This window comes from Anopheles arabiensis, chromosome X (assembly GCF_016920715.1).
Source record: "Anopheles arabiensis isolate DONGOLA chromosome X, AaraD3, whole genome shotgun sequence".
In the NCBI taxonomy this organism is placed as follows: Eukaryota; Metazoa; Arthropoda; class Insecta; order Diptera; family Culicidae; genus Anopheles; species Anopheles arabiensis.
Genome location: NC_053519.1, coordinates 21,715,471 through 21,734,786, shown reverse-complemented (window position 1 = coordinate 21,734,786; position 19,316 = coordinate 21,715,471). Strand labels below are relative to the sequence as shown.

General features: G+C 39.8%; 2 protein-coding genes and 1 long non-coding RNA gene across 7 annotated transcripts; 2 read left to right on the top strand and 1 right to left on the bottom strand.

Annotated features, from left to right (window-relative positions):
* The first annotated feature begins 882 nt into the window (after positions 1-882).
* LOC120906067 lies at positions 883-2,076 on the top strand. Its single transcript, XR_005740012.1, has 2 exons — positions 883-974; positions 1,347-2,076. It is a non-coding gene; the product is annotated as an uncharacterized LOC120906067 (long non-coding RNA).
* Positions 2,077-3,363: 1,287 nt separating this feature from the next.
* LOC120906434 lies at positions 3,364-6,069 on the top strand. 2 transcript variants are annotated; one of them, XM_040318117.1, is made up of 4 exons: positions 3,364-3,850; positions 3,923-4,337; positions 4,452-4,759; positions 4,815-6,069. In XM_040318117.1, the coding sequence occupies exons 1-4, from the start codon at positions 3,670-3,672 to the stop codon at positions 6,002-6,004; spliced, it is 2,094 nt and encodes a 697-aa protein (XP_040174051.1). In that variant the 5' UTR covers positions 3,364-3,669; the 3' UTR covers positions 6,005-6,069. The 2 variants fall into 2 exon arrangements, with proteins under 2 accessions (XP_040174051.1, XP_040174050.1); XM_040318116.1 differs by having other exon boundaries at positions 3,920-4,337.
* LOC120906435 lies at positions 6,047-15,127 on the bottom strand. Of its 4 annotated transcripts, none has more exons than XM_040318119.1 (11): positions 14,431-15,127; positions 8,149-8,259; positions 7,950-8,057; positions 7,837-7,890; positions 7,721-7,774; positions 7,548-7,661; positions 7,376-7,489; positions 7,204-7,317; positions 7,031-7,096; positions 6,794-6,850; positions 6,047-6,728 (listed from the first exon to the last, which is right to left on the bottom strand). In XM_040318119.1, the coding sequence occupies exons 2-11, from the start codon at positions 8,255-8,257 to the stop codon at positions 6,193-6,195; spliced, it is 1,326 nt and encodes a 441-aa protein (XP_040174053.1). In that variant the 5' UTR covers positions 8,258-8,259; positions 14,431-15,127; the 3' UTR covers positions 6,047-6,192. The 4 variants fall into 4 exon arrangements, with proteins under 4 accessions (XP_040174053.1, XP_040174054.1, XP_040174052.1 ...); XM_040318120.1 differs by lacking the exon at positions 14,431-15,127 and adding an exon at positions 8,642-8,856; XM_040318118.1 differs by lacking the exon at positions 14,431-15,127 and adding an exon at positions 8,467-8,555.
* Between the last annotated feature and the right edge of the window lie 4,189 nt (positions 15,128-19,316).

Below are 19,316 nucleotides of genomic sequence, written 5' to 3'. Positions count from 1 at the left end.
CTTCCGAACAATTCTATATCTCGCTGAAAGAGTCTATTATATGCCTGAACGAATCTACAACTCGCTGAACATGTCTATATAATCCCCTGTATGCTTCTTGTCGTTGTTGATGCCAACGGTAATTTTTTGTTTGCCGATGTTGGTGCAAAGGGAAGAATTTCGGATAGTGGAGCGTTAAAGCATTCTCGGCTATATGAGCTCTTAGAAAAAAGAATGCTACATATACCTGAACCGCGACCAATACGAGAAGGAGAACATGTAAGTGTGCCTTTTATGTTACTCGGTGAAGGTGCGTTTGCTTTCACAGATTATTGTATAAGACCTTTTGGAGGCGACCCAGAACGACACAATCATACTCAGCGGAAATTTAACGAACGGCATTCCAGAGCTCGTCGCGTTGGAGAAAGAGCATTAGGGATTCTTAGCGCAAGATTTAGGGTATTAAGAAAGGCTATTGAGTTGGAACCTGGCATAGCCAGCAAAGTAACGCTAGCGGCAGTTTACCTGCATAACTTCATCCGAAGAGAAGCATCAATTAGGACTAGTGATAATTTAGTATTTACTAGACCGGATGCAGACAATCAGCTCACAAATTTAAGAAGTATAAGAGTAAGACATAGTGACCGACTAAATGATATAAAAATGTATCTAGCAAATAGTTTTTTGTCTGTATCATAATATTAAACGTAATGATTTTATGGATTATTCACGAAATGAATTCACTCTATGAATATGTAAAGCAAACCAGCTGGACTGTCACTACTTGAGTAATAAAATAAATATATAAATTCAAAACATACAGCAAGTGTATACCAATAAGATAAACGATTTCTCGCCTTAAGAACATACCCGTCGTGATTTCGGACATAGCCTCATTCGGATCGTTTACCCGTAGCAAATACTACCTATCCGACTGCTTAGACCTATCCGACGCTGAATGGAGAGGGAGAAAGGATAACATCACACCGTGAAATGTAAGTGTAAAAGTATGTGCATATCTAGAACGATTCAGCGTATCCGTTAACCTATGAAAAAGCTCTCATTTCTTTTTTAGTTCTGCCTTCTTTTTTAAAATAAATACCAAAAAGATTGATTTTATATACATACCAACGTATCTACTGTAGTTCCACATTCGTTGGTCACCGACATGAAACTCATTGCATCATATGCAAACCATTTTTTCCTATTGGGTTGCGCAGCTAAAATAAAATAAAATAATAATATTAGTTTTAAACATCGTCTACGAAGCTGAATAGAAATTGCTTATTTCATTAAAACATTGTTTCTATCATTTAGATACATTATGCGTAATGGTGTGCATCCTTTCCTTATCCTTTGATGCCTAGGAGACGTCATAATATATGCTCCAAGTACAGCTACGTTCCCAACTTTAGTTTCGAATCGTTCGACCTGGACGACGAGAGGGAGGAATGCGAGACTGATCATCTACTGAAGGGCGGGAAGCTGCGTCTGGAGGAAGCATCCGGTAGGAATCCGTGTGCCGGGCAACGGTACGGGGGCAGCCACGAGTTTATCGCTTAATACAATTAAGCTTTTTCTCCCACTTTTCTACACTGTTAATTTCTTGGTAGGTTAGAATAGAATTACCATAACGGTTTGTGTTATAAGCTACACTTCTGGCATCACTGGAGCTGTCATACGCTATTCCCCATACACACCGTGGTATGCAAAGTGGGTTTATTATACAGGTGGGCTTATCCCGAACAAATTGACAGCCGTACTGTAGAAAAATTAAAACGAAATGACAGGAGGGGATTCGATCATTTGTTGATGCATGCGTGTGAATTCCAATGGCTATTTTGGTTGATGTGTCGTAGTTTGGGTGAAAAACTACGTATCACAATCGAATCCCCTCCTGTCATTCGTTCGTACAATATGGCCTTCCCGCCAAACCTATAAGCCCACCTAGTCTCTATACCCACTTTGGTGGTATGTGTTAACGGACAAACATAGAAGGACGTAGTTGTACACCGAAGAACCCTGCACAGCAAATGACACCATACACCAATATGTCAATCTGACGAAATATATTTTTCTTTGCTTTTGTTAACTGAACCGAACGCACGTGTATTTACTTTGCTCCGCATATCACATTTTCCTTCGCTCTGCTTTTAGGTTATGGGCCCAGGATAACCCAAATCACTTAGGGTAAATGTACCAATAGTGGTGCAATTTGTGGTGGTACAGATGTATTTTAATGGATTTAAAGTGTCAGGAACGACAATTTCTGAATATTTCAACACATAACAGTTGGAATATGTTTTATCTTCGCAACCATCATAACCATTTTTACCATGAAACACATCAAATTTACGAAAAAATACATATTTTTGTGATTGCTTCGATGTACCTATAATGGTGGTATGGTTTCTATAGTCGTCGTATTGTGTTCTGTAGTATAGCAACCTTATAGATACGTTGTATATATAAACCTTGTTATGTTGCTTGACAGATGACAGATGGATAAACAATAACCGTATTAATCAAAGTGGGTTTATTATACAGGTGGGCTTATCCCGAACAATTTGACAGTCGTGCTGTAGAAAAATGAAAACGAAATGACAGGAGGGGATTCGATCATTTGTTGATTTATGCGTGTGAATTCCAATGGCTGTTTTGGTTGATGTGTCGTAGTTTGGGTGAAAAACTACGTATCACAATCGAATCCCCTCCTGTCATTCGTTCGTCCAATATGGCCTTCCCGCCAAACCTATAAGCCCACCTAGTCCCTATACCCAATTGGTATTAATACACGATGCGCAATCTCAGATTGCGCATATATTCGTTTTATCAAAACATATGTCATTTCGCGTAGCCAACCCTAAGCTACAAACCAAGGATAATATATTTAGAAGGTTGATTTTTATCGATTTTGCTGGGCGACATTGTGGGGGACATCTGTCAATCTCTGCATACAAATTTCATTACCCCGCACCAGCCCTCCCCGATTTTTATACCGGAGCCCCCGGAAGAGAAATGTCAAGTCGAGAAATGTCATTTTGCTCTGAACAACTTAACCTTGTCATTTATAACACCCTGCTACAAACCAAGGATAATATATTTAGAAGGTTGATTTTTATCGATTTTGCTGGGCGACATTGTGGGGGACATCTGTCAATCTCTGCATACAAATTTCATTACCCCTCACCAGCCCTCCCCGATTTTTATACCGGAGCCCCCGGAAGAGAAATGTCAAGTCGAGAAATGTCATTTTGCTCTAAACAACTTAACCTTGTCACCTTAACCTTATAACACCTTGCTACAAACGTCATTTCCATACAATTTCAGATTGCGCCCAAGGTGGATTAAAAATATCAGGTGGTGGATAAGGGCCTTTGGGGGGTCGCCACACCAGCAGCACCGAAGCTGTCAAAACACAGATTTGTGAGCCTTTCTGTCTGAAACAGTGTCGAAATCCAACAAAATCATACACTTTTCAGAGCTTTGTGCAAAGTCCGATAGGTGACGCTACTGAGAAACTTGGCAGCAAAGGAAGAGGGAGAATATGTTTGGAAGAGAAGAAGGAAAAAATCAAAACATTTTTCGTAGCGTCTTTTGCATGTTTGTGGTTCGCAGCTTCGTGGCGTCTTTCGCAGCATTTTAGCAACCTTGTACGCATTTGTGTTGATATTTAAGTTAGTTTTCTTTATGAAAATGGACTCAAATGAGAAAAAACTCTCGGTTATAAACAAATTGTGTGGCAAAAATCGCCATTTGCAGGCTCTGCGTAAGTCTGGCGTTTTATACCGAAGAGCCGCAAAACTGTTAAAGCAGTATAAAGAATCGGTGGAAGATATTGTGAATGTGGTATCGCCATCAGAACTACAAGGTAAGTATTCTAATGTAACAGCTATTAAGTTTACAGTTCTATAATTAGCATTTCTTGTTGGCTTTGTAGCAGCGTCGACTTCACCGGAGCTGTTCGATGGCGAGAATACCGATATGGAATCATCAGTTGATCCCGAACTCATGCTTTTTCAAGAAACTCAGGATTTGGAACTGAACCTAAGTGAATCGGAAGATGAAGCATCGATGGACGACGATCAGGACATAGCATCTGAGGACGATGAAAACGATCCTGACTACACCAAAATGACAAGCGAAGAGGGCTTACGGTATTGGGCGCTAGCTCGATCAGAATCGCACGCATCTTTAAAAAGTTTGTTAAAATATCTTCGAGCCAACACAGATCTCCGTGTGCCTAAAGATCCAAGGACATTGCTGCGGACACGACGAAATCCTGCTATCCTTTCGTCCTTAGGAAATGGCAAATTTTGGTATAATGGAATACGCCACTGCTTGACAAGTGAAATGCGGTAAGTAAATCTACATTGCTTATGAATACGAATATATGCATTTGTTTAGAAGGCTCTCGAAAAGCTGATGTGAGAATACTAAGTAATAATTTAAATAACCTTCTCTTTTAAAAGAAAACATACTGCAGTGCCACAGACGCTTCAGTACGATCTTAACATCGATGGCCTTCCTCTTCATACGCGATCTAAAACACAGTTCTGGCCAATTTTGTTGAAGATTGTTGACCAGCCGGATTGGCCAGTGATGATCGTGGCTATCTATTGCGGACCAACAAAACCGGAAAGTAATGAGCTTTATCTGCGGCAGCTAGTCGATGAGATAAATTTATTATCGAGCACTGGACTGATGGTGGGAGAAAATGCCATCACGTTAAAATTACGAGCCATCATCGCAGATACACCAGCACGAGCTTTCATTAAAGGTAAAATATAAGCATTTATGACAGGTAAAATTTTCTAAATGTTGTTTCTTTGCAGGTGTCCAAGGTCATACTGGAAGACACTCCTGTTTAAAATGTTGCTGTGAAGGAGAATCGGTGTCACAACGAATGGTCTTTTTGGATACGTCTGCGGCAAAGCGCACTCACAAAGGATTTTTAGATGGAGATTATATTCTGCATTGTACGGGGTCTACGCCGTTGATTGATTTGGACGAATTTGACATCATTCTGGATATGATTGTTGTTGATCGTCTCCATCAAATAGACATTGGTCTTACAAAAAAACTACTTCACATTTGGTACATGGGAGTGTTAAAAGAATGGAAAAGATGGAATCGCCAGCAACGTGAAGAATTTAAACAAAGACTCCTAAAACAAAAACTCCCCTTTGAAACGAACCAAAAAATGCGCCCGATTGACGACCTAGCATATTGGAAAGGATCAGATTGCAAAACGTTTCTCCATTACGTGGCTCCCGTAGTATTGGAAGGATTGTTGAGTGAGCAGGAATATAAGCATTTTATGCTTTATTTCTGTGCTATAACGATATTTTCATCAACCGAACATAAAGAACACTGGAAAGCTGCTGGTACTATGCTAAAAACTTTTGTAGAAACATTTGCCGATGTATATCATAAAAAAGCTGTTACGTCCAATGTACATAGTCTAATCCACCTCGAAGAAGAAGTAGAGCGGTTTGGTCCTCTGGACTATCACTCAACATATGCATATGAACGCAAGCTAGGAAATATAAAAAACAGGCTCATTAGAACTAACTATAGATGTTTAGAACAGGCAATTCGTAGAATATCGGAATTTGAAAATTTTACAGGAGCTCAACAAAACGATCAACCATTTCGTCAGCCGTTTTATACGCAAAGAGGGCAAACTATTACTATGAATGTGAGGAAAAATTTAAAGCTGCGAAATGATGATGTCAACGATTTGTTTATGACCAACAAAAACGTAATTTTAAAATTTGTTTCAGTAAGACAAGAGCAGGATAAGTTGATGATAGTTGGAAAAATGTTTTCCCGTATTTTCGAATATTTTGACGAGCACATTTCTTCCACAAAGCTACATATATACTCTGTTTATAAAGATGATTTGAAAAATGACGAGGTTTTATTAGAATGCTCCGATGTCAAACTTAAATTTGCTAGAACTATCAAAGAAGCTGATGGAAATATGGTATTATTTCCATTATTAAATACACTCAATGACTAATACAAAATAACTTGATGAGTGAATAATAAAAACTATTATAACTTGTTAACAAAACATCGATTTCATTTATTTTGTACTGCATTGTATTGTATATATAAGAGTTCTAAGATATCACATGAATTAAGAGGCGAAATTCAATGAAGTGTAAAGTCAAAGGCTTTTAAACCTCAATTAAACATAAAGATTCCTCAACGATTTGTTTGGTTGCATTCCTGCCGGCTTAGATAGTATGTAGCGTATCTCAATTTAAGGATGAAGAAATCTGCAACTTCACGGTCCCCTACTTTGGAAAGTTCAGTACTTCCTACAGTTTTAAACAAGTCTATTATTCCTTTATAATTTGACAGAGTGTACATTGCTCTTTTTCCTCTTCCACTCCATGTCAGAAGGCAAAGAAATTTGGGTGTAAATAACGCTTTGAGCAGTTTCGACATCCTTTTTGTACTTATTGGAACGTTAATGTACCTTTGAACCCATGCAACAAACGTATTTTTATACTGATCATCGTTTTTAAGTCGCTCGTCAAGTTCAGTCAATGCTTCGCCACTGTCGATGGTATCAAACTCGAAATTTTCCAACACTTTTGGATCAACATTCGTTTGATTGGTCTGTGACGAGATTTGATTATACAGTGAAGCAAAAGTCGCTTCCATTCCGGCCATGCGTCGAAACATTGGTTCCATGAAACTATCCCTTTGTTCCTGGAGTACGCTAGTAACTTCATCTAAAATCACAAATAAAAAACAAATTACCATATATTCAAGTCACCCTTCGGACCCATATAAGTACCACGAATAAGCTGTCGTAATATGTTCTTGGTGATTAAGAATGGAGTATCGTCGGGATCTGAAATAAAGATGGAAGAACAAACCAAATATTAAAAATAAAACAAATATATTTAACACATGCCTTATTTGGTTTTTTGTTTCTACGCTCTGAATATGTTTGCTCATAATAAGTTGTATTGGCTGCTGTACAACAAGTTGATTAGGTCTATGAACTAAATTTTAATTCTTTTTCACTCACCAAGCAAACCACCAGATAGTTCGGTATTAACCATCGGTTGTTCTTGCAGACTCGGTTTGCTCGGACCTGTAAAATGAGATAGATTACCACAATTATAATTAAAACATGTTTCAATTTGCTTACCCCCCCCCCCCAATTACAAAGCGTACGAAATTGGTTAAAATAAAACTTACTCGGCGTAGCTCCAGCAGTCTTTGAAAAAATAGTTTGCTGTGTTTGTGTGACGGGACCTGGTTTTCCAGCAGACTTTTTAACATCTAATGGCTGTTGTACAGGTTTGCTAGTACCTGCAAAAAAGATAACGATTATTAAAAAGGTTGAGGGAAGGGTGTTCATGAATCTCACTTGGAGTAGCTCCGGCAGTCTTTAAAAAAATAGTTTGCTGTGTTTGTGTAACGGGATGTGGCTTTCCAGCAGACTTTTTAACATCTAATGGCTGTTGTACAGGTTTGCTAGTACCTGCAAAAAAGATAACGATTATTAAAAAGGTTGAGGGAAGGGTGTTCATGAATCTCACTTGGAGTAGCTCCAGCAGTCTTTAAAAAAATAGTTTGCTGTGTATGTGTAACGGGATGTGGCTTTCCAGCAGTCTTTTTAACATCTAATGGCTGTTGTACAGGTTTGCTAGTACCTGCGAAAAAGATAACGATTATTTCAAAAGGTTGAGGGAAGGGTGTTCATGAATCTCACATGGAGTAGCTCCAGCAGTTTTTAAAAAAATAGTTTGCTGTGTTTGTGTGGAGCCTGTAAGAAAAAAAAAGTACTGTTAATAACGAAGTAACATAAAGGATCTTGAAATAACTCACTCGGATTAGCATCTAATGGTTTCGCACATACAGTTTGATCCAGATTGACAGCACCTGCATGGAAACGATAAAATTACTCATGAACGTAAGAACGAATTCTCCATTACACTCACCACAAATAGTGCCACGAATTTCTAGTTTTTGTCCATTTGGAAAAACAATATAATTCTTCATTGTCCCAGATGGTTGCTCTTTTTGCTGCTTTTTAGCGTTTCCAGAATCTGTATAAAAGCAACATCGAAGCAACATAACGCAAATTAATTACAAAGTTTAAGAATGGTGAAAATCGAACTATAACATTTAAATACATACCAAGTGTTGTTTCTTCTTCTTTTTCAAAATTTCTTAGCATGCTTAAGGGCCGCTTACCAGGATTCCCATTTTCGTCTACGATGCTTACGTTTTTGTTTTTGTTTTCCATATCTATGAACAATAATGAAACATTACCATCGCATCATGAAAGTGGTAAACACAATATTAATTTCTATATGTAGCAATGTAACACACTCGTATTCGATCCAGACCAATAGATAAATGAGAACGCCGACTGTAGCGAAAGGCCCTACTTGATGTCGTCGATGAATCGAATACCAGCAGCGCCACGGTAAGTTTAATTAAAAAAAGTCTAACCTCTCTCTCTCTTCTCTCACACAGGCCAAGTATCAAAAGAGTACGAGAGTACACGATGGCATACGAATACACACAACACGCAATGGCACACAACGGGAGCACACGGTGGAATACCAATACACAACAACAACACGAAATGAAATGGTACACAAGTGTGGGGGACAATATCACCTACTTTTTTTTAGCCAAACGATCCACAGTCAAATAGGGCTTCTTTCACCCACATTTTTGACAGCAAGCGCTCCCCCGCCCTTCGTTATGAATGTCAATTTGGACTGTTTTTCCACACTCACTCCACACTCACAGTGAGGGCTCAGATGACACTCGGGTGAGCCTGAATTTTGACACTGGTGCTGCTGGTGCATAGTTGAGGGACTTTACTCAAGGTGTTATAAATGACAAGGTGAAGTTGTTCAGAGCAAAATGACATTTGTCGACTTGACATAACTGTTCCGGGGGCTCCGGTATAAAAATTGTGGAGGGCCGGTGCGGGGTAATGACATTTGTATGCAGAGAGTGACAGATGTCTTCCACAATGTCGCCCAATAAAAGAGATAAAAATCAACCTTCTAAATACATTATCCTTGGACTTTATTATCATTTTAGAACCGTTAACCATTGGTTTCCGCACACAAAGCTTAGCAAATAGAACAGATTTCTTTGTTATTATGTGCATTTTTGTGTGTCTATTGATTTTATCGAAAAAATGAGACATATTAACAAAAGATTTGATGATTTGTTTATGCACGAAATTTAAAATCATGTGAGTAAGAGTTCTAATCTCACGTAAATTGTCCATGCGGCTCGTAGATAATGAGGAATTAATGTGAAAATTGAAAAAAAATAATGCTTTCTTAATTTTTATCATCAAAAATGTCGAAAACACAATGAATTATAGAATAAATTCACGGAATAACATAAAATAACACACTTTAATCCATGTTTTAATGTTAAATAAGAACTTGCGAAGTCCAAAATATATTTTTAAAGAATGTTTAATAAAAAAATGGGGTAGATAAATTATATGATCAAATTTAATACATATAAACAAAGTTTGAATCCTGGGGACCTTACGTCAAGTGACGAATTGTCAAAATGCACTAGAGTCCACCACCTGATATTTTTAAATCCACCTTGGATTGCGCCAAGATTGCGCATACATTTTCAAGATTATATGTCCGAGATATATAAATATTTTTTGACAGATAAATATATCAAACCGATCCGTTAGACAGATAAATATATGCGCAATCTGAGATTGCGCATCGTCTATTGCTACGGTAAAAAGAGCAATCGCATGTGGAACTAAGAGGAGTCAAGACGTGTTTTATCACGATACTACATTTGGCGACGAGTAAAAATAAACAAAGTAGTGATGGGAATAGTTCCGAAAATTGAGGAACGGAACGAACCTGCCAATCTGGAGAAAAAGAACGGAACGCGGAACGCAGGTTCAAGATGACCGGCGATGGTTACGCTTTTTTCAGTTGCTCACTTTATATATGGTGAACTTGAAAGTAGTCATTGAATATTGTGTAATATATTTTTTGTGCAGTACTCACACAGTTTCAATTAAACAAAGCTAAATAATAGTTTACTGAATGTGTAAAACTATTATTCTACTAAAATATAAACGCTTAACTTAAATTTTGTTGTTTTTGTTTTTACTAAAGTTAATCATTATTCCCTTTTTATACTTCTAAATAAAGAAGTAAATCAGAAATTTGTTGCAACGCATATGAAATTTTGATGCAAAATCAAAAAGCTTATAAGTTTAATCGGATTTTTAAATTTCGTATGTACGGATGTACGGTGAACTACCGGTGTGAAAGTGCCCGGCAGTGCACTTTAATTGTCCATATGAATAGCGCTGTTTCATGGGGCGATAAATGGCGTTAAAGAAATTATTGCGGAAGGCTAAACGTGTCATGCACCCTCAATATTTAGTTGCACAAAGACGATTTCAGGTAAAAATTCGACCTAGTTCATTGGAAATGCATGCGCATCGAAGCAGCTTAGCACCAGACACATAGCAATTCATCGACTACCACAATGCAGTCCAAATAACGCACCTATACTGATAACATCCATATGGCAGAAGAGAAACATTTCATTCATTGCGCTTACCGCTAGTGCAGGATTGTCTCTTTAAATTTTGGCGATTAGCTTCCCACCAATCACAAATCTCTATCCTTCTCTGGCTTCACGGTTCAGGTGTTGTACCGTTATCTCTTTGACTGAGAGAGTATGGCTTGCGCTGTTATCACTCATATAGACAGAATGTGTGTGTGTGTGTGTCCATACTAGAAAGAAGCAAAATCGAAGAGAACGCCGTTCTTTACCGGAACGAAAAGAACGCTGAGAGAAACAGGTTCAGACTTTACCTGCTTTCTTTGTACGTACCAAATCGGCCCATCGTATGAAAGAGAGCAGATGATCGTGCGTTCCAGACTGGATCGAAAAGAACGCTGCGAGAAACAGGTTTAAATTGAACCGGCAAACCGGCTCATCAATACAAAGAGAGTAGAATGTCTTGCGTTCTAGGCCGGATCGCAATAAGCACTGAGAGCAACCGGCCCAGCATAAATAGCCGAGAACGCTGAGAGCAGCCGGTTCAGATCGGATCGATAAGATCGTTGATAACAGTCGGTTCAGGTCGGATCGCAAAGAACGGTGGGAGCAACAGGTTCAGTTTGAACCTGCTTGGGTTAAAAATAAGGATCGCGGTCCGGATGCTTGCATGCTGGAACGGATCGCACCTGGCAGGTTCGGAACGCAACGCGCATCACTAAAACAAAGAGAACTAGCAGTGGAACAAAATCAGACGGCAAGATACAATGAATACAATTGGTAAGCTTACTTCGTTTTGTTACTCCGGAAATGTGAAAGAAGGAAAATGTGATTGAAAGTACATTTGTATTGCAATTTGCTTAAATGCAGTGAACCCCGATTCAATTCGGCCTTGCGTAAAAGCTGATGAAAAATGAAGCCAATTGAAAATTTGCTTAAATGCAGGACTATCCAAGTGAAAAGTGTGGTTAAAAAAATGAACATTGCTCCCTTGTTAATTTGCTTTAATGCAGAATACGGTAAACGTGTTGAAACAAGTTTCGCTTAAACGCCGAATCTATGTGTAACAAAGAATGAGTATTGTTCCTTTGTTTGCTTGAATGCAGAACTCGGAAAACATGTTGGAACAGGTATTGCTTCAATGCGGAATCCATATGTGAGTGTTTGGCACAAAGTCGAGTATTAATACATGCAAGGATGGCTTATGTATGAGTGCGCGTCTTTGTCAAAATGGAGGATGAAACGCAGAAAAACGGAAAGACATGTGAATTATAAAAAAAAGCAAATCAATCAAATGTGCGTGATGGGATTTTTCCTGAAAATTGCTTAAACGCTGAATAATAATAAAAAAAAATTAAAAAAAATAATAATAATAATAAGATGATTGAAAGATCGAGTGTTCTACAATAAGTATTATGTTATTGCACCAGTGTTAGTGTGATGCAGTGTTGTCAAACTCATAATGCATAATGCAGAGCTGCATGTTTGGATGTGTGAATAAACACAATCCTAATGTATTTTGACTATTTACATGAATTTCACAGACGCACACGTCTGATTTCTTCTGAATGACTAAATTCTGTTGTATTATTTTTACAGATCTATTTCGTTTCCCAGGGCTGACGCCTCAACCGTTTAATTATGAGGGTCACCGAGAAAACCTTGGAAATGAGTGGAAAAAATGGATTAAATCTTTCGAAATCATGCTTCGAGCATCTCGAATTGATGATGAGGTGTGGAAGAAAGACCTACTATTGCATTTTGTGGGACCAAAGGTCCAACAAATTTATGAAACTCTGCCAGAACTACCAAGCATTGAGAAACGAGGACCTCTTTCAAATATTGAACAATATACTCCCAATATGAATAGCTACGAAGAGGCCGTAGCAAAATTAAATAATTTCTTCTTGCCGAGACAAAACCCCACCTATGAACGACACCTATTGCGGCAAATTAAACAACAACCAGGAGAGAATTTTGACACTTTTATAGTGAAATTACGCATACAAGCAGAAAGATGCGGCTATGGCGACAAGACAGAAGAAAATATTAGAGATCATATTATTGAAAACTGTCAGTCAGCTGCATTGCGTGAGAGTTATTGAGACTAGGCGACGCTAATCTCGATAAAATATTAAGTGTAGCAAAAATTCTTGAAACAGTTGCTCATCAAGAAAAATCGGTCATAGGAAGTCAGCATCAAGTTGACGATGTTAATAAAATTGATGGATATTCTGTTCATAAAAAGAGAATTTTTGCTGAAACAAATCAAATGCAATGCCATCGTTGTGGGTATATGGGACATCTCGCCAAAGACGAGAAATGCCCAGCCAAAGGAAAAACGTGTAGTAAATGCGGCGGCATGAATCTTTTCACTAAGAGGTGTCGCACTAAAAACCCAGAACAAAGGACTTTCAAGGGTACAGTATCGGACAGAATGATAGGACCCTAGTGTTTTCAACGCAGCATGCACCCGTTGGGACAGGTTTATGGTTTGTGTGTTTGTGTTTGTGTGTGTGTGTGCATGTGTGTGCATGTGTGTGTGTGTTCATGTGTGTGTGTGTGCATGTGTGTGTGTGTGTGTGTGTGTGTGTGTGTGTGTGTGTGTGTGTGTGTGTGTGTATGTATGTGTGAATGTGTATTGGTGTGTGTGTTTGTTTCACAAGTAGGTCGTTTCGGATAGTTTTGTTAGTAGTTTTTTGTGTTTTGGGTTAGGTTTTTGATGTAATAAGCAGGACCACTGCCCTCGCGATCAGTGTTTTTTCGATATAATAACAATTTTACGGTCTTCTTTCACTGTGGTCTTCTGAAGACGTCCGGTTGACTTGCGCGTTTCGGATGTCCAAGCGCGTTTCGGTTGTCTAAGCACGTTTCAGTTGACCGAAGCGCGTTTGCCACAAAAGTGCGCGATCATTCCATTACGAACTCGATCGTTTTGCGCTTAATGTCAGCAGCCGCCATTCGCTTTATCATATGGCGCTGATAATCGGTACAATGTTTACCTCGACCCATTGTAACTAAAATTGCTTGCTCGGACCGTCAAGAACGCGCTGATTAAAAACTTGGACACGGCTGATCCCGTGCTCTGCCTGCGTTCTACTTCTATACGCGATGAATTACATCGTTGTCGAGCAGCGAAAACATCGCATGGATAAAAACTATCAACGAGTACGCGAGTAAGCGTCTACCCTTCAAAATCGAGTACAGAATACTGCCGCGCTCATGAAACAAAACGCCCATTGAAAAGAACAACTGCGCACCAGCTCAAACGCACCAAGTTTTCCATGCGCACACAAGGTTCAACGCAGAGATGCACGAAGGCCTTTCAATGGCGTGCACTGAAGAAACATCTGTGAGGGAATGCCGAGTTCATTGCTATTGAGCGCGTGTCCATTTCGCACCGGTGTCGCATTCACATTCATGAAACAGCACACCTGCGTTGTCGTCCGAGGAACAAGCGCTGCTGTCGATGCAAACTTGAGTTTTTATCCAAGTGTAAACGCACGATGTTTCACATGATAACACACATGATCAGAATACTTTCAACGCAATATGACATCATGGCAAGCTACGTTTTTCAGACACAAACCCGCGCACTTGCAAATACACATTAAAAAGCACACTCTCTTTCTACTACTACACTACTACTACTACTACTACTACTACTACTACTACTACTACTACTACTACTACTACTACTACTACTACCACTACTACTACTACTACTACTACTACTACTACTACTACACACACACACACACACACACACACACACACACACAAACACAAGTAACGTGGCAAAACAAGTGCACGGTGCGTTGAAAACACCAGGGTTCTATCTTAATGTCCGATACTGTACCCAACACAATAATCCCCACAATAATCCATACTCACCTGCATATATCCATGAACCCGCACGAACACAAACCGAACAATCACCAACCGATATGAATTGCACTCTCCCTTCACCCACTCTTCCGTCCACGTCACGTTCAAAAACACTTCAAACTACACTGGTTCAGTTTTTTCCGAAGTAACCGCACTACAGCAGCGCATCCATATTTTGCGCATACGGCTCGAGCTAATCCTTCGATAACAAACACAATACACTCACCTTCTACGATAAGCTCGCTCAATTGCAACACCACAGCGCCTACTAACACTATGCAACAAGCACCCACTGATCGAGCGGCTTGTATCACTGTGTACTATCAGAATGTGCGTAGCCTGCGTTCTAAAGCCGATGAGTTCCGTTTGTCGGTTCTTGAGACGGAATACGATGTATTGGTACTCACTGAAACTTGGCTTGATCCCTGTATTCCCACCGCTCTCCTTCTAGGAGATGAGTATCGTGTTTACCGCTGCATCCCGGCCAATAACAGCTCTCACTCTCGTGTGGGTGGTGTTTTAATTGCATGCAACGTTTCTCTTCTCTCTTATGTGCTTCCTACGTTACCGCAACTGTTAGAACTCACTTGCGTATGTATTCAGTTATGCGACCACCGTTTGTTTATTGCCGCTGCCTACCTGCCTCCTAACCATAGCATGAATGAGGAGAAAATAAGTGCATTGATCGACTTCGTTGCTAATATGCAGTAGTGCAGACTCTTGGTCCGAGAGACAGGTTCATGCTTACAGGGTTTCGAATCATATAATGGACTACTTGATCCCCTCGGTGGAATGTTTGAAATGGTTAGGGGATGTTTGCAACGTTGCTATGGAGGTTTGCATGCATATAGGGGAATATGTCAAATGCTTAGGAGAAGTGTACAAAACAGCTATGGAGTTTTGCATCCAGCTATGGAGCGCTCGGTTGTAGCGCTGTAGAAATTTATCAAAAAAAAATAAATTAAAAGCACTGCGTGATGATTTAAATGTTTGGGGTGATTAAACATATGTTTCTGGTATTGTCATGCAACATAATAATTAAGTTTTAAATTGAATTTGCTATTTAAACAATATTCTTTGTTACATTCTCTACTCTACTATTTCTTCTTTGCGGCAACATTTTTCCTCATAGTTAAACATGAATTTTTAAATAATGTTCATCATAGTTCTCCTACCTAGTAATCAAATTACCCCCTTCTATAATCACCCGCGTTAAATTTAGAACCAACTAAGAACCAGCATGAAATTCCAGAAAATAGTAAAAACTATGTCAAACGATTTCTTGCAAAACTTTGACAATACCCTCAAGAATCATCATTGTTAAATACGTATGAAAATTTTGATGATGTAAAAAATAGTAGAATTGGGTGTTAAATCGGATAGGACGTAGTGAAAATTAAGTCCGAGTAAATATTATTACGGATTAACCACTATTTCGTTCTGATGATCCTAAAACATGTGTTTAATCACCCAAATATTTAAATCATCACGCGGTGCTTTTAAATATTTTTTTGGATAAATTTCTACAGCGCTACATTCGAGCGCTCCATAGCTGGATGCAACACTCCATAGCTGTTTTGCACACTTCTCCTAAGTGTTTGACAGATTCCCCTATATGCATACAAACCTCCATAGCAACGTTGCAAACATCCCTTTACCATTTCAAACATTCCACCGAGTGGATCAAGTAGTCCATTATATGATTCGAAACCCTGTATTGGTGATTTCAACCAGTCTACGTTATCCTGGACATCGGCGTCAGAGGAAAATGGAGCTGCTTTTGATTTCTATGAGCCTCATGCACGCTCCGCGCGCAGTGTCCAGTTCGTTGATGGTTTGCATCAGAGTGGACTATACCAGATTAACTTCAATACTAACTCATCGGGGCGAATACTTGACCTAATTTACGCAAATTGGCCAGCTGCATCTACATGTTCTTCAATACGTGTCTGTGAATATCCCCTTACTACTATCGACGAACACCATCCTCCGCTTGACTTTGATTTGGACAACGTAGCCCCAGTTACGATCGTTACAGCCATTGATGCTGATAAAAGGCTGAATTATGCTCGTGTTGACCTTCCAAAATTGGAGCGATTGATTTTATTTTTTGACAATTCTTTTAACTGTTCGGACTATTCAACCATTGACGATGCCACAGAGGCTTTTTGTGAGTTCATGAGATCTGCTATATGTGAATGCACTCCTGTTAAAATTCCTCGTCGTGGACCACCATGGGCTGATCGCACACTAAATGTATTAAAAAAAGAAAAAAGAAAAGCCTATTCTGATCAACGAGCAGAACGAAACAGCACGTCACGTCTTTATTACAACAGAGTTCATTCTCTCTATCGCCGATATAATAGATCCTGTCACCGAAGTTATTTGAAACAAACTGCACGTTCCCTCAGCAAGTACCCTAGGCGCTTTTGGAGTTATATGGACAAAAAACGGAAATCTGCTGGGCTACCAAGCATTATACGTTATGACGGTGGCAGTGCCTGTACCCTGCCAGAAATGTGTAAATTGTTTGCCTTGCGCTTCAAGGACAACTTCGCTTCTCAAACTACTGGTTCAGAAGATGTGGCCGATGCTCTCTCTAACACACCTGTTGGTGCACTGCTCCCTATGCTACCAGTCATCACTGTCGATACGATCACCTATGCCATCAAACGTGTCAAATCCTCATATACCCCTGGCCCAGATGGTATACCGGCCGTTATCCTAAAGTGGTGTGCTTCTGCGCTTGCTCCCTCGCTGATGAAGATTTTTAAGGAGTCCCTGAGATGTGGAACCTTTCCTGCCACTTGGAAATCTTCCTGGATGACACCCATCTACAAGAAGGGCTGTAAGAATGATGCTGTAAACTATCGTGGCATAACCTCACTCAGCGTGTGTGCAAAGGTGTTCGAAATGCTAATCTACGAGCCATTGTTGGCCTCGGCCTGTAACTATATTAGTGTGAATCAACATGGTTTTGTACCCAGGCGATCTACAACGACTAATCTACTAGAATTTGTTAGCAAATGCCATAAATCTATCGATAACGGTTTACAACTAGATGCTATTTATACGGATATCAAGGCAGCATTCGACAGTGTATTGCACTCCATCTTGCTAGCGAAACTCGACATACTTGGTCTCCCAAACTCTATGATAATGTGGCTTAGATCGTACCTTACAGATCGTCAATATTCTGTGAAGTTAGGCCCGTACATGTCAGGTCCAGTGCATGCATCTTCTGGAGTCCCGCAGGGCAGCAACCTGGGTCCTTTGCTGTTCCTTCTTTTCATCAACGACGCGACATTGATCCTTCCGGCTGATAATCATCTACTGTACGCAGATGACGCGAAAAATTTTCGTGTTATTCGTGAACCAGAAGACCACGCCCGACTGCAAACTTCCTTGCATGAGTTCCAGTGTTGGTGCAACCGTAATGCTTTATCCCTATGCACACATAAATGTGAAGTCATCACTTTCAGTCGTTCTCGCTGCCCATCATTGTATGAATATGCGCTTGATGGACAGTCCTTGGTGCGAAAACTATGTGTTAAGGATCTAGGTGTTTTGCTCGATACAAAACTATCATTTAAGGATCAGCTGGATCACGTAGTAGCCACCAGCAATAGAATGCTAGGACTAGTTATCAATATGACTCGCGAGCTTAACGATATACCTTGCACCAAGGCGCTCTATTGCTCACTTATCCGGTCGTTGATGGAATATGCAAATATCGTATGGTGGCCAACTGCAGCGCGTCCGTTAGCTCGATTGGAATCAATCCAGCGCAAAATTTCACGATTTGCACTTCGCTCATGGAACCAAAGGCTCGATTACCGGACTAGGTGTTTACTACTCGGGCTACCCACCCTAAGTGAGCGAATACGAAAAGCCAGGTTGTCGTTCATCACGGGACTTCTCGACGGCCGTATTGACTCTCCGTCACTACTGGCTGCCATCAACCTGTACGTTCCGGCCAGGCCGCTCCGGACTCGGGCAATGTTGGCCCTCGACGACCGTAGAACGCAATTTGGCTCCTCTGACCCGTTCCTACTTATGTGCCGTGCTTTCAACGCAGTCAGCGACGCTTTTGAGCCGAGGATTTTGCCAACTGAGTTTAATGATCGTGTTTCTGTGTTAAATTTGGTTCCATAGTGCACATTTTTATGTTCTATGTTATTGCAATCCATTGTAAAGAACTCATTGTAAAACATTACTAAAATGGTTCGAGAGGGCATTATTGTCCATCGATAGACAAATAAACATAAACATAAACATAAACACACCAGCTACAAGGCCTGTTATCAACCCTTCGTTAAATGTTCTCGGTCTAAAGAGTACAACTTGATGTCTGGGGTTAGCATTCCGTAATCGACAGCATCATGTTTATCCTCCGTCGGAAATGTGACCTAAAAATAATTAAATATCATTGCTGTCCGTCAAATATATTACGAATTGAGTCTTGTGAGCCAAGTAGAATTTCATTCACTACAAGATGATGATGGTTTCAATTGGTATATTGTTATTCTCTGATATTTTAGATCCACATATTTCTTTTAACAAGTAAACCCTCAACGTTATACATTCAAAAATTCAACAATTTCAACAGATTAATTTGCTAACAAGAATGTTTGTCCCACGACCAAGAGAAGTTGAGAGTTAATTGCTTGAGTTTGCCAAACATCAACGACTGCTTCGATCATTTGTGCTCCTCCCAGTCCACACAACTTCGCGAATTCCACCACCCGTTTCACATAGTTGGAATCTGACTCGTTGGGGTTTTGAGTAATCGACCGCAACCTTTGTTTTTGTAGAAAAACATAGTCTCTGGAACTATAAAATTGTCCCAGGCACTCTATTGCGTTTGAATATGGAGCATGATTTGGGTCCGG